The following is a 16,052-nucleotide window of genomic DNA, read 5'->3' on the forward strand; positions in this document are numbered from 1 at the left end:
TATTTAGATCTGAGCTCTCAGAGCAGCACGTGCGTAATACACCGTCCTACTGTTTTACCTTTCCTCCCCTAACTCTTACTCAGCAATGTTGTGCACTATACTGTATCATCATAAGGTGAAATCTCTGCCATTCCAGCAATAAAGTCATTAAAGCAGCTTGCTTACAGCATATTTGTCCACTGTGAACCACTGCAAATATCCAAATAAACCTATAAAACGGATTAAATGCTTACAAAGAAGATTAAAAGCGCAATCGAGACAAATTATTCTTTGCTTAGGTTTACTTCTACATCCTGTTCTCTGAAGATTTTCTCTAATCAATACTGAAAAGAAGCTGCCCATTTATCCAGAATATTAAATGTTTCCCTAATTCTGCATGTAACAGCAGCTTGATAATATTTAACAGAATGGAAAGCTCTGAATCACTGAACTGATTCTAGAAAGAAGCTTTAAATTTGAAAAGCCAATTCTAAGTAGTTATTTTAAAAAAATAAATCCATTCAAAGGCAGATGTTGGATTTTTGTAAATAAAGTATACTTTTGTCACTGATCTTTACACAAAGTTTTACCGAAAATCTGATAGATACAGCAAATTAAATGTTTTATAAGAATTTTTTAAATTAAGATAAATACTATGACATCAGTTCTGGCATAAGTTATGTAGCGAAGCCAGCATTCTCAGTGCCAGCAAGAAGGCAGAAAAACAACAGAGGCAAAAAAAAGGACTGGATGAGAGCTTGTGTGTGAAAAGAGATTCAAGTATAGGCCTGAGGTGACAAGGAGGTGAGAAAGGACTAAAAAGCCAACATTAACAGAGAAAAGGAAGGGCAAAGTAAAATGGTAATAAAAGAAACAAAATAAATGGAACCAATACTAATGCTTCCAAGAGTCAGGTACGTGATAAAGCAGCACAGCATTCTGCAACCAAAAACATTATTTTCCTAGTGTTGTTACAGACAGAGCCATTATTAAAATACATTTCCAAAACTGCTGGTGTACTTTTTAAGCCAAGAGTATATACTTTGTTGAACAGCCTTTTAAAGCCATACCCATTTATGCACCTCAGTTAAACAACAATGAAAGAGAAAACCACAACCCCCCTAATGATTTATGTTTAACAAACAGGTTTAACAGTGGTTTTAAGCAGCAAGATATTTTAGGGCCAGTTATTAGTGGCCTTCACATAGTGGGCACTTACACTGGCCCTGCTGACTTCAGTTCTACACCTACTTTTAGACTTCTCTTTTATAAACACACAGGATTGTAGGTAAAGACCCCATATTTTGCCTGTTAATCTAATTCTACAAGCATCCCAAACTGTCCTCCTCCTTGCTATGGGTCTAAAATGCCTGACATGAAATTCTGTTTCTTGGCAAAACCACAAAATTGGTGAAAGGCTTAGAGAAGCTGTATGAGGAGAGGCTGAAGTCACTTGGTTTGTTCAGCCTGGAGAAGAGGAGACTGAGAGGAGATCTCATCACAGTCTATCACTTCCTCACAAGGGGAAGAGGAGGGGCAGGTGCTGATGTGGGGAAATGGCAGGAAGATGTGCCAGGGCAAGTTTAGGTTGGCCATGAGGAAAAGGTTCTTCACCCAGAGGGTGGTGGAGCACTGGAACAGGCTCTCCAGGGAGGTGGTCACGGGACCAAGCCTGACAATACTCCAGAAGCATTTGGACAACGCCCTGAGACACATGGTCTGAATCTCGGGATTGTCCTATGCTAGGGCAAGAGTTGGACTCGATGATCCTTGTGGGTCCCTTCCAACTCACAACATTCTATGATTCAATTTATTACACAATGCTGATGTATGCATTGCATGATTTTTAACAAATCTTGACTGCCTTCTGCCCTCTCCACGTTCTCGATTGTATCCCTTCCATGGAGAAACCTGATCTTGGATGTTCATTTGTTACAGCCCTTTGTTACAGCAGAATGTTTTAGCTCTGCTGTGCTTCCAACCATTATATCGTTTTCTTCTTTCTTAAAGCTGAAGTGTCTGAACATTAGAGTCTTAGATATAATAGTGTAATACTTACAATTGTTAAGGGGGTCACAACCAAATGGCAGGCAAACTGAAAACCTATTAATTCTGTTAGATATCAGGAAACCTGCATTCACCCAGTCTACAGCTGCACTCTGCATTTAGACTCCATTTTTTAATAAACATTTTGAATAAAATTAACTATCTTTAACCTTGTCCCTGTTCAGTTTTTACTGGTAAACTGCAGAGCACAATTAGAGCCCCATGTCTGTTTTGTTAGTCAAAGTGTTCCTCCAATGCAAACAATACTATTAACTTAGAAGAGTCAGTGTCTCCACTTTGATGAAAGGGTGGGTTATTTATTGTATACTGAACTAATGCTTAAGCTTTGCCTTAGCACACTTAGTTGTTTTTTGTTTTTGGTTTTTTTTTTAACATTATGGCAATTACTGCCTCTTTACATGTCCAGATATCATTTTGGAAATTATCTGTTTAATAACTAAAGACTAAAATCAGGACAAATTTATGCAATGGCAAATGAGTCATGCTGTCCCCTACAATTCAGTATATGGGCAGATAAAAAAGGTCCAGTCTACGGAAAAGGAATATGCAGCATCATTCCTCTATGCAGTAGAAATAAAGATCAACATGCTATCAAGTTCCAGCTGTCAGCCTTTACTTCAGTTTCCCCTCTCTGTGAAAATCCTGAAGGAGTAGATGACAACATGATCTCATTGGTGCTAGTTTTACATCAGATAACCAAACCACTTAGAATATTCTATTTCTAACAAGATTTAGTATAGAGATACAGTAAATATTTAGGAGCGTATTATGTACTCCAGCATGGACTAATATCTTTAACAGAGTGTATAGCTATCCAGTGTCAATAGATACAGGAAGCTATATTTTCTCTAAGTTCTACTGAAAAGTTCACCTTCACTTACACTCTATTTCAAGGAACTGTATTTTAAAGTGGACTGCTTTCAAAGATGCAACACTACTATAACTGTTCATTCAATCTGTTAGTAACTACTCTAATCTTTTACTTTCAGTAAATTTATGCAATTAACTGCACAAAGTTACTTGAAATATCTGTTTAGGTTTTCATTTTATATTTAGTCCAAAATATTTCCTATTACTTCACAAATACTACTTCAAATAAGAAAAAGTACTTGCAGAAGATACTTATCTATCAGTTATTTTCAACATTTCTAGCTTAGAAGGAAACATCTAATCAGATGTTTGACTACTGTGTAATTTAAAACACATTACTACCAAAACCAACCTCAAAGCATCAGTGCATTTACCTGAAATAAGTATTAACATGTATTGAGCAAATCAGTTTACTCCCCATATTCATGGTGCTTATTTAGGAAGGAGACTAAAAGTGGTAAGAAATTTTTCAGAAGAAATGGCTAATTTTCTTTTTCAAACTCAAAGTGCTATGTCTCAGCTTTAGTAGGAACACTTGTTGTTTTCCAGATGTCACCTGACAAGCTGGTGGCAGTCCTGTATTCTTCAAGCATTCTATCAGAGCTGTATCACAGGAGCAGCGATAATTCAGAAGTAACTACATTCATGTTCACTGAAAGGTAACATTCCTACCATCAGTTCTCTAAGCCACGGTTTTCATGTCAGAAAAGGCTTCCCTCACTGTTCTGATTTATTCATTAAGGTAGAGTACAAGTATGTAGCAGAATACTTTCAGTAACATGTAACCTCACATTTTAGCACCAAAAGAGATATCCATCCCACAGAATGTGAGCTTTGAATTTCTAATATGTGCGAAGCATAATGAAAAATGTTACAAGTATCAAAAGTATAATATGAACTTGAGTTTTACATTTAAAAACTTGGGGTTTAGGCAGAAAAATATGGTCTTGCATGTCAATTACCACAATTGGGTTATTTTTATAAATCATAATTATGTTCAAATTAACATCAAATTCACTGTTTAAAACAGCCAAAATTAGCATAAGAGGCTGACATACACATGTCTTAGGGGAAGTTGTAAAAGCATCACTAAAAAAAACCCAACCTTTCTCATCTTCTAAGATTGTGATCTACTAAAGAGATCGTTTAACTTCCCCCCTATACACACATATATAAAAACACACATACAGAATTAAATACATATACACATAAATTGCTATCAATTCCTGTTCCAAAGTGATAAAAGATATCCACTAGCTTTCTCCTTATTTACTCACATTCTTACTATTAGACTAAAAAAAAAAAAATCCAGTTTCAATCACTTCCTAAACAAGATTTTGAGAACATAAAGGAGGCAACTGTACATTTTATAAAAGTTTTTAAGAATTGGTCACTATAAACTGGAGGTAGTTTTGAAAAATGTTAGCTTGAATTAATTTAAGAAATCAGAAGTAATGTTAATCTACAAAAAGATTTTCAAAAATGAAATACTCTCCTGTTAGGAAGATTGTTTCTGTATCATTGAATACATTCTTTTGAGGAAAACATAACATAGCTATTTGTTTCTGGTTGTTACCACTCAGCTTTCAACAGCAGGCCAAGACACATGCACTTGTTGATCTTCCTCACTGAAAGTGTGCTGATGCTTCCTGAAGTTGTAACATGAACTGAATGTGGCTTCCCAGACATTTCCAACATCTTTTCCTACTAAAATCTGGTTTTAGAACTTCCTGTAAAGCATTATTAATCCTAAAATAGTCCTTCTGAAACTGCATTGTACAGAAACTGCCCCTCAATTCAAGAGAATTACACTTTACTCCTGAAAACTCAAATTACAATCTAGATAGAAAAAGATTAGCATAAGATCTTCCACTTTCAGTTTTATCAGTATAAAATTTCACTGGGTAACTTTTATACTGCATCACAGTCACATGGTCTCACATGTGTCAGAAAATTCTTCTTTTGCAGATTTGAAGTGTTACAATGCAAAATGTTGAACCTTAGTAATTTGTTTCAAATACAGAGATTAAAAAAAGCCCAAAGAAAAACCCCTCTCAGCAAAGTCACTCTTAAACTGATATTATTAAAAACACTAAATAATTTTTTTTTCCTGCCCCATCCTAAGAGTAACTCACCAGTTTACTCTTGCAAACAAGCATTCCACAGTAATGGGGGGAAAAAAAAATCTTAATTTTTATAACCTATTATAAATGAAATTAATTTATGTATTGTGTAACCCTGTAGCTACTTTTAGCAAACTTCCCACTGTTATTTTAAATTGTGTGCAACAGGAAAAAAAAAGAGATTTCTCATCTGCTTTTCTTGTTTTCCCTTCACAAAAAGGTAACATTCTGATATGTATATCATGTGCCATATTCTAATAAAGTATATTTGGCTGGGAGTTCCCAGGATGCAGTCTGTTGCCAGCAATGGACCCACTGGGAAGAGCAGATGCCTAGAAAGTTAAATCAAATCCAAAGCGAAGTTTCGAATAACATCCAAAGCTCCTGTATCAAAACCGCATATATCCAACATGCCTCTGTCATCTGGATCTGCGATCGTAAAACCATTTGAGGTCATTCCACAAACAATCAGCTTAGCAGGAATACCCATTTTCTAGAGGAAAAACAAAAATAAATAATCAGAACACACATATAAAGCAACTTAAACATGCTAATGACCAGATCTTACTACCTTGCTTGCATAAACCACTGTCTGAATAAGCACACTGATAGAAACTAGATATGCCATAATCAGAACTGCAGACTGCCTGTCAACACTGTACTTCACCTGCAGTGGATGTATTTAAATAAATGGAAAGAATTACAAGGAGCTGTATTAGCACAAATTTCCTGCAATACTAAGATTCATAGATTATTTCAAATGTAAACATTGCACTTGCTATTCTGCAATTGATTCTGTGAGAAAACTTTCAATAGTAATTATCATATCATCTAACAGGAGTCAATAAGTGTGTTTTTGTTGAAGGCAAGATTTCCAAACAGTGGTTAATAAATCCAGCAGCTGTGGTTGACAATTCTGCTAAATGAGAGGAATTTGCAGGTTAGTAATCTGTACAGTGAAGCAAAGCAAGTGGCATGAAGGCCAGAGCACCAGAACTCTTTGTTTAGAGCACAAATTTAGGAATGGGAGCTAATCTCAACTAAGAAAACTAAAACACAGTGGGCAAGTTAAAGATTTTTGGTATGAATTTCAACTGGGTGGACGTGATATGAAGATTAACGTCCACACATACACATTTGACAAAAAGTATTTTTGTAGTTTAAAAAAATAGTTCCCTTAAAGCATAAAAGATTGTTTGATTATTAAATAATAGCAATGTGCTTGGAGAAGGTATTTTTCTTCATTCCATTTCAAAATTATGAAGCTACACAGCTTAGAGTAGCCCCTTTAAAACACAGTGAGCTTTCTTCACAAGCTAACTATCACCTCATCCTACTGCCAGCTTCCCTACAGGCTTATCTTCATTACTTCATTTAAACTTTGTGGTATCTACTGCAGACATGAAAGTTAAATTTAATTCTGTGAACTGAATTTCATCTGTAAGAATTTCCTATTAAAAAAAATTATAAATTAATTATATAGAGAATGCAGGATTTCATACATTCCCTGAATACCAAACGAATTTTAATTGATATTGCAGTACACTGAGCACTGTAGGATAATTACAAATCCTTTTAGCAAGTCAGTGGTTTTAAATATATGCAATTAGAGCAGTATCTGCACTGATTCTGCCTAACTGCAGAATATATCAGTTTTTATTTACTGAAAAAAAATCAAAACTACTTCAGTCTCTAAAACATTTTTAGAACTAGTATTTATTTTGTACTGTATTCATCAATTATAAACAGTCAGAAGCGTATTTACCTCTCTGTACTCTCTAAGAGCTGTTGCAGGATGAGTATTTCCGGCAAAGGTCTCATTATCAGTAAATACAATGAAGACATCAGCAGCTGTCTGAGTTTTTTGAGCCCATATCATTGGAAGGGAACAATCAGTGGTACCCATTGGAATCTTAAAAGAAAAAAATATATACATGGAGCATATTAATACAGAAATTAGTAAACCATGGAAAAACTACTTTTTGTGTAAGCTTCATGTTTTATCACACACAGAGGTTTCTTTGTTAAACAGCAGTTCAACTTATTCATTTCATTTCAGTTTTGTCCAGTGTTTTTTTTCTTTGTTTGTTTTTTTAATATTCTTTCCAAACTAACTCATTGTGACCTAACACTGCCATTTAAAATTGCAATATTTAGTATCTGGCAGTTGAAATAATTGTATTTGTTGGACTTTCTCTAAATAGAAGGGAGAAAAAAAAATCCAGTGTTTTAGTATATACATACAGACTGAACACAGTACTAGAATTTACTACAAAGAAAATACAGTATAACTGCTGAGACTTCTAAACTCTGATACTCATAACAGCTATTTTCTACATTTTGTATTTGTTTTGGTTTTTTTACATACTTCATACATTTTCACTAATACTTGAGGTAACGTCATATCAGCTGTCACTGGGCAAGGGACCATTTCATGTGAAAAGGCAACAATATGGGAATCCTTCTCAGTACGTGCTACAACCTGCAAAAGAAGAAAAAACTATTCAGAAAGAAAATACTATTCAGCATTTTTAATGTCTGAATCAAGGCATTCCCTGCCAAATACACAACATGACATATCCTTCTGTATTTAAGTCAGCATGGCTCCTCACATGCATTAACCCTTCATGCTACATTTTAAATATTCTGTAATATTACTGCAAATAAATACGGGAAAAATCTAAAGAACTGCTCTAATTACTGTATGTAAAGACACTTCCATATTTCTTCTCCTTCCTCTGACATAGAACACTAAACATTTTTAAACACAAACAAAAGTTCAGCTCCTCTATAATATAAATACACAAGAAGCTTTAGAATATCAAACTGAGGGAAAAGTGATTGTGATACAAAGGCTGTATTGATAAGTAAAATGCACAAAAGAATTATCCTAAAGTTTCTTAATCCAATCTCTATTATTCTAGGAATGCTTCTGAAAAAAATTAAACTGTATTTTCAGCTAAGGTAAGTGAAAAAGCAGCCTTGACCACTTTGATTTATACTTGAAACCAGCTTCTTCAAATTGATCTTCCTGAATTTGGTTGCCAGTAGCTTTAAGCATCTGGTCTACCAGTGAGGCACAAGGTACCCCAAAAACATTACATGTAAGTTTCCTTCTGATTTCTAACCAGCTTCAGAGCACCTTTCTATCAAAAGAACAGCTCAAGCTGCAAATAGATATAAACAGAAGTAGTTTAACGCCTCACCATACACATGGTTGCTGCAACTGTGCTAGCATTAAGCACGCTGCCCAAAACCTTTTGTGTCATTGATGCACTGACATCAACTGCGAGTAGGAAGCGTCTTCCTGTTGGTTCAATTGTCTAAAAGGAAAAAAAAGAAAACAGGTATGGATAATTAATATATTCATTTTTACTTCCTTCTTCTGCTTTTAACCCTAAAAGTGGGGCTTTTTAAAAATTCTTTCTGGGGTAACATTAGGACAATTAATGTTGCCAAAAGCTGAATATATAATGAAGTTTTGATTCTTCATTTAAAAAAAATCCCAATTCCTAAGAATTTTGTTATAAAGTTTAAAAACTGTTACCCACCCAACAAAATTTTCTTGATCATTTTATAAGCTTTCAAAAACCAGAAAATTCTTAAAAAGCTTAACAAATTGAAGAACTACAGTACCTTGAAAGTTCTGTAAAACGAAGCATCTAAAGCTTCTAAAATGTCTTCATCAGGACGCCACCAAAGCTTTCCTCTGCTACTATGTCCAGCTTTATAAGTTTCTAATGCAACCAAAATATGGAATGGATGTATTCTACCCTACAGGCAAAAGAAATCAATAGTAAGTTTTTGAAAATATTAACTCCTTTAAAAAAAAAAAAGAAAAAAAAAAGTTACACACTAAAACTAAGATCCTCCTAAAAAAATCTCTGGTATAGTATATTGTTACTTTAAATTTATTAAATTTGAAGAGTTCATGCAGCTTTTACACAGCTGTTATATGAACTGATACTTGTTCTGATAAAGGAATGTCACTCCCTTTCCAGAATCCTCCAATGAATTCCAAATGTTATCTTATGCTACCATCAGAATTTTGGTCAATGTCTGTGACTGTCCACTGCTATTTTCTACCACAGGCTTACAGAAAGAAAAAGTGCCTGTCATGCTAAGGGGAAAGGAGAAAACTAGTTTTGTGTCAGATACAGCAGAACTGGACAAATAAACTATTTTCAGAATACAGCATTCATTCTCCTCTTACTATAAGAAGACATTCCAAACATTTTCTTATTTTTCTGCCTTCTCTACATAAATGAAATCAGTGGCTGCCGCGTGCCAAGTATGCGAAACCACATCTTCACTTTACTGATTTATCAATAGTTTGTTACCTCTCTCCTCAAGGGGAGTTTCAGTCACTGATCGTTACCAGCAGCAAACCTTAGCAAATCTGTATGCCTGTCCATTGTCTTTCTTCCATCAAGGTATTGTGCCACCATCTTTTGCTCTCCCTTCTCCAGTGCCCCAGTAACTATGTATTACCATTAAAGAAACCAGAGAAAGGGAAGAGCAGTGGGATGGGAAAAGAAGGACTTACTGTTGTTCTCCTTAATTCAGCTATGGTCTTGAAGAAATTAAGCGTCCTGATTTTAATCTCCTCAACTCACAAAACCATTAGAAAAAGCCACTTGTCTTTTCTATCTCCCATTAAATTTCTGTAAATTTTGTTTGGGAATTCTCTTTTCCCTCTTATTTTCTCATCTCTTTGATGGATACTAAAGCTATCTGAAAGGAGAAAGTCTCCTTGTTCCATCTTCTTTTTCCTCTCAGCTGCTATGCTAGTTTCTTCATTCACTTCCTATGGTCCTACAGAAGTGACTTCCACTCACTTTTTAAGCTTGTATTGGTGATTCTAAATTACAAGACTCCGTAGCAATGGATGAACCCAACGGGCAAAGCTTGCCACAGCCTTAATTTAGGAAAAGATCCTAGCTGTCAATATACATAATTTGTATAAAAGTTTCAGAAATAGAGGGGTGGAGGGGTAATCAAATGAGAAATTATATTTATAAGTTTTAAAATAAAGGTGCAGGTATTCCACTGTAGTTTTTAAAAAGAATAAACTGTGCATTTCCTCCAAAAACATCCCTTTAATCTTGTAAAGAGGTTGCCTGAAGAAATACAGTTTATGAAGAGCACAAAAACCACAAAGGCTGGCACTGCTTATGAAAAAGTTTTACCTTTTTTAGCAGTTTCTCATTTCTCAGTCTTTCACACACTATTGCTACTTCTGAACCTCGTGGTTCAAGTACTGAATTTGCTGTCAGCTTTCCTAAATTTCTCAACAATACAGAAATGGACATCTCCTTCAGCAATGCCTTCCAAACCTACAATCAGAGACAGAGAAGGGAAAAAAAAAGATGAGATTCCCAAACTACGAGAACTGACATCTGTGCATTAAATAAGTGTATTTTAAAATAAACGTGCAAATTATGTGAAGATCTTCATAATTTTAAATTAGTTGGGCAAATAACTTCGAAAAACAGCATAAGGGCTATTTTGAAATTGAGACTTAAGACTCTGAAAAGTGTTACTCCAAACAAAGCTAATGAAGATAACCTACCTCTTTAGATTTCAGATGGTTTGTCAGGAGATGCTCTCTAACTAGACCATACTCCTCTATTAAATGAGTAACTTCCAATTCATCTTTCGTGCGTTTTACTTTCTCCACAGCATCCAGATATTTTAAGAGTTTTTCAGTCTCAGCAGAAACTGCTTTGTCTTTATAAGCCTCTTGGACATCTTTCCACCCTTTGGTAATATATTTAGTGACTATAGCAATTCCTGTTGTAAAGAAAAACATTTTCCAAGCCTGATTACCATCTAGCAAGCAAATGAGTTGGAAGATTTTCTTCTCAGACCTGTCAACCAACTATTAAAAAGGTCACACAACTTAGGGCAGTAGATTTAATTACTATATTATTCTCCTTAAAAGTAATGAGCCTAACATATTTGAAACCAACAGATCTTCCCAAATAAAAAAAAAAAAAAGAAAAAGTGTTATTTCATCATCTGTAAGTAAACAGGAACAAACTGAGGGAATTGTATTATTTTATCTTCTCTTGACTCAGTGAAGAAAAAGAAGGAAGGAACTCTGTTTACCTTGAAGATAAACAGGTCAATTTCCGATATGATCAGGGATATGGTCACTCTTGTTTTTAAGGTGCAATCTACAGGATACCATCACTAAGAAATCATCAGTCTACAATGGTACTTGGGTTTTCCAAAATAGTTCCACGGTAAATATAAAAGGTTTAAAACACAGTATTTTCAGGTAAATAAAAATTTATTACCTTCACTGGCAGGTTTTAGGTGGGACAACCTCAGAAGATCTTTATGAGACCAACCACTTCTTTGTTTATATTTTGTAACTGCTAAAGCAACAGCCATGCCATTCTTTCCATTGTACCAATCTGCAACAGCTTTCCTCAGTGCACGGCCCCACATGCCACATTTCATGCCCTCCTTCAGATCTTTTTTAAATTGGATGAAAGTAAAGAGATGGGTTGGTATGCAACACACCTCAGGAACAGCTTTAAAAGCTGCTTGTTTCGTTTTCGCATCCGAACACTGTGAGCAAATTGCCAGAGCAAAAAGCAGGGGCTCCTGTTTTGCTGCTCTGCCTTCTTGACTAAATGTTTTTATTTCTTGAACAACATCACAACCTCTACCCTCTTCAATGAGTCTTACTAAAGCTTCTGCATTTTCAAAGCCCAGCTTCTGCTCCTTGATGTAGTAAGTACCACCTTCTGAACCATAACACAAGAAACGCTGCAGCCGATTCATGTCGGTGACATGCCACACGTAACCACTTGCAGAGTTCGGCATCTGCGTTTCATTCAGGGGCTGCACTTGGTTTTCCTCGTCCTCCATTGTTTACACTTCCAGGAGGTCTGTTGAAAGAATAATAAATTTTATTAAGAACTCTTGTGAAAACCAGATTACTCTTACTCTTTCATCACTTCTCAGCAAAGTACATATATCTTATCTACACACTTGTAATTTTTCCTTCATAAATTTAGTAAGAGTATACTTGATAAGTGTGCAATAATACTTACCAGTTAGGGGAAAAGAAATACAAACCTCAGAGTTAAAATGGTGATAAATGTATTTCTTTAAAACCAACTTAGAAACTACTTAACCCCATTAAGTGGTACACAGAAAACGTGGCTGGTGTTACACCCTTTTGCCACTAACTATATTACATCACGTTCTTAGGTACATTTTCAGATTGCATACCAAACTGATCAAAACTGAGATCTTGCCTCACTCTATTTTGCTGAAGAATTGGTAACACAGACCAAATGAAGAAACATGATGCTAAATTTAAGAACTAAAATACTGAAAAACTGCTTAGTCAGAAAACTTTGTGAGAGTTTAAATATGGTGGGTTTCAGTGAGGCTTGCAAAACAGCTTTTTAACAACTGACAGTAGCTAAAAAAAATATCTTTGCTGCAGGCTCAAATAGTCTGCTGTTTCGAGTGAGATACAAGAAAACACACAGACATAACAACAAATTCTGTACTGCTTTACAGGGATGTTTTTCCCCCAGTTTAGGTAGTGCACTGGTTTACAATCAACTTCACTGCCTTCTCTTTGACACAGAATTTTCCTTTCTCTGCAAGAGACTAGAAATTTCCCCTTTCTTCATTCTTGCCTATCTGCAGTGATGTGCTGTCTGCATCCAGGATTAAACAATAAATAATCATCAGTGCTCCCATTATATTCTATATGCTGCTAAAATTGTAAAAACAGAAGCCATATGCTGAAACATAGGTTAAAAATGCAGGTTTCAGTTAAAAAATAACTAAGAAATATCTTCCATTGTATTATCCAGAGCACTAGTGCTCAGCTATTTTTCTTAGTGCTTAAATATTCTAACCACGTTTCCTGCCAAACCAATTTAAATACACATCATGGTTGAGCCGACTTTTTCACTGACATCTGAAGCATGCAAATACACTGAAAATAACAAGGGTGGTATTTGCAATGCATGAATACCATATCAGTACATTTTAATGTCTAAAAACGTTTTATTTCAATAAGCTGGTTTCATTAAACAGTAGGTAATGTTTCATAATAAACATACAAAACCCAAACAAAAAACACTATCACCATCCATTAGTTTATTTATCAGGAAAAACCTGCACAGGGGAAGATACTGAAACTATCTTGAAGCAAAAATAGGAATGGGAAGGATAAAGGAACACGCATGGGTAGGAAAATCTCCATATATATAAAATATTGAGAATAATTTCTTGTTGCATCTTTAACACATCTGCTATAATAAATACCACTACATTATAACGAGGCTAATGGGAAAACTCTTTTCAGCCACCTATGGATTACCAGGACTTAAACTGAACTGGAAGAACCATGCTTTTGGTTAAACAAAACATTCATGATCTCATTCTGCTGATATTAAAAAATACCAGCACTACTTTGAATATTTTAGAGTTTTTTTCCTACATTTTTCCACTTGCACAGGTTCCATCTAATAAGTCCATTTTATTTTAATTCTCACTTGGAGAGTCTCATTGTGCTCACACACTTAGTTTTATAGTCACTAATACAAATTAGCCACCATTCTCATCACCACCTTGAGAACGGGAACAATAATGATAACATTTCTAAAATGACAAATAATATTTATCTGCTTTAAAACCTAGATTTGTTTATAAAATACTGCAACACAAGATTAGTGTTTTCATCAAGGGTATCATCCTGAAAGGCAAATTGTTCTCTGCTTTGTTGTTACGTCTTTTGTATTGTATTTAAAAAGTTTAGTGCTAAGCATCAGAGAAAAAAATTCTCCTGCTGCACTTCTCACTGTTGTACACACTGTGTAACAAACCTAACTTACACATGTTAGTAACGGAGAATTGTTATGTCTACTTTTGTATGGACTCGTAGCACTGGAAAGAGGGATGTGTTAGCATCCACAGCCTGCTGACACACACACGTATTTTAAAAGACAGTTACAAACACACACTCCTAGTTTTTCTGAAGCTTAACTTTTTGATTTGCCTTCTTAGGAATATATTATGAGCTACAAAAAACCAGATGCTGCTACAATTTCCACCTTCTGTAGAGATTCATTTTCACTCAGCCTTCAAAGACTTATTCTCAGATAGAACGTAGTATTTCACAATGGATTAATTACCTGTAGTACTTATCCCATTAAAAATGCCTATGACAAGTCTTTTGAAACCATTAAGAAAGTTATCAATGCCTTCTGATAAGCAATCTTGGCTACAAAACAGACTTACCTCATATGGCTCAGGGATTTAAAAAGAGCTTCAAACCAACACAATCTTTTGGATCTTAATACAAATTGTAAAATCTTTAAAAATAAATTTCTATCTTAAAAATTACCCTTGAAATCTGCAATAGCTGATGTAAACCAGTAATTTCACCACTAAACAGCCACACTAGAAGTTCATCAGATTTGAACTTCACCAGGATCTACTGGAAAAGCACTTATTCAGTGTTGAACTACTTAAACCATGTTGGCCATTTCTGAGTCCTGTTTTATATTTCAACCTCACAAGTTCCCAAAGCTATTTCCTCCCTCTAACCAGTCCCTCTCCTCTGCCCAGGCCTCAAGTGTATTTTCTCTTTTAACATCTGTACAACACAGACAACTTTCACCCCTGCAGATGGATAAATGTGAATACACGCTTAATGTACGCTCTGCCATAACCCTACTCTTCTTCCACTGAGCTGCAGTAGTGAACTCACATTTCAAACGCTCCTGGAGGATTTATCAATGATATTCTGGCTCCACAGGCATTTCCAATTTCTGAGCTACCTGAATGCAAACAGCAATGTGAAAAGCCTTCAAAGCCACAGAATAGATACTTTATAATGAAAATTGCTGAACTAAAATACATAGTTGCTCACCGTTATTAACAAAAGAGAAATAACATTAAGGGAATTTTTTGTATATTCCAAACACCATATAAATTAATCTGTAACTAAAATATGGCTTTGAGTGGCCTGAAACAGCTTCTACAGCACTTACATCTTGATTGGTATGTCAAGATCTTTATGTTGCTCTACCATAACATGATTGAGATTTGTAAGTTAACCTCTGTTATATTTCCATTACTATTTCAATTCACCTCTAGTTTTCCTAAGAAATAAAATGTCTTACATTACAAGTCTCAGGTACATATGAAAAAAAATACAAAAAGCACAAAGCTTCAACAGAACTATGTTCTAACTTAAGTTCTTAAATTTAACCGCTAAGTTAACAGTGATGAACCAAACTTTGCAGTGAAACAATCTGGAATTAAACTTTAATCAAGTCAGATCTTTTATGAAAAAAAATGCAACGACGTTTTAAAGACAACACTTCAAATTGTCTTCAAATATTTCAAAATCATATACACTCTGTTCTATTAGAAACTGCATTCTCCTACTCTGCTCTCAAAATCTTTTATAAGCACTAAATTGAAGATTTTATATAAAGAGTGTCTTCTGGCAGAGAGACTATAACCATCACACTGAGCTGTGGCTGTAACAAAACCCACCGACACTACAGCAGAGCTCTGACAACAACCTAAGTCCTCATAGTTCAGAGAATGAGCACCACTGTGTGAACAAGAACGCTAGGAGATTTCCCAGATCACAAATGGATGGTCACCGGTATGGTGACAGCGCAGGAAGTATCAGACCATGGAACCACATAACAGCTCAAAAAATTCTACTGCAGAATCTGCTTAAAAGTCTGTTTGCTTAGAACATTTCTTGAGTGGAGGAAAAAGGGAGCTTAACCGGGCGAGAACAAAATTATGAGGAAAAAGCATCTGAAGTTGATACCCGAGAACCTGTGAGTTTGGCTGTCGGCTTCTATACCGATGACAGACACAAGTGACGCGAAGCAGACGAGTAACGCCACACGCCAGGCCCTTTAATCCCCCCTCGGGATTCCCAACGCCCCGGGGCCAAGCGGGCGGTGGCCATTTACACAGACGGCCTCTCCGGATTCCTTCCGCATC

General features: G+C 35.4%; 1 protein-coding gene across 1 annotated transcript; it reads right to left on the reverse strand.

The window, feature by feature from the left end:
* Positions 1–5,109: 5,109 nt before the first annotated feature.
* Positions 5,110–11,921, reverse strand: RO60 (Ro60, Y RNA binding protein). The gene is made up of 8 exons (XM_010163743.1): positions 11,342–11,921; positions 10,612–10,832; positions 10,229–10,375; positions 8,676–8,813; positions 8,246–8,362; positions 7,408–7,521; positions 6,805–6,951; positions 5,110–5,532 (listed from the first exon to the last, which is right to left on the reverse strand). Exons 1-8 carry the CDS (start codon positions 11,919–11,921, stop codon positions 5,380–5,382), a joined length of 1,617 nt encoding a protein of 538 aa, XP_010162045.1. The 3' UTR covers positions 5,110–5,379.
* Positions 11,922–16,052: the final 4,131 nt, after the last annotated feature.

Source organism: Antrostomus carolinensis, unplaced genomic scaffold (assembly GCF_000700745.2).
Source record: "Antrostomus carolinensis isolate BGI_N321 unplaced genomic scaffold, ASM70074v2 scaffold34882, whole genome shotgun sequence".
Classification (NCBI taxonomy): Eukaryota; Metazoa; Chordata; class Aves; order Caprimulgiformes; family Caprimulgidae; genus Antrostomus; species Antrostomus carolinensis.

Coding starts and splice junctions, on each gene's coding strand:
- RO60 (XM_010163743.1), bottom strand. CDS start 11,921: ATGGAGGACGAGGAAAACCAAGTGCAGCCCCTGAATGAAACGCAGATG. Junction 8,814..10,228: donor ATGAGAAACTGCTAAAAAAG/GTAAAACTTTTT, acceptor TTTTGCCTGTAG/GGTAGAATACATCCATTCCA. Junction 8,363..8,675: donor CGTTTTACAGAACTTTCAAG/GTACTGTAGTTC, acceptor TTTTCCTTTTAG/ACAATTGAACCAACAGGAAG.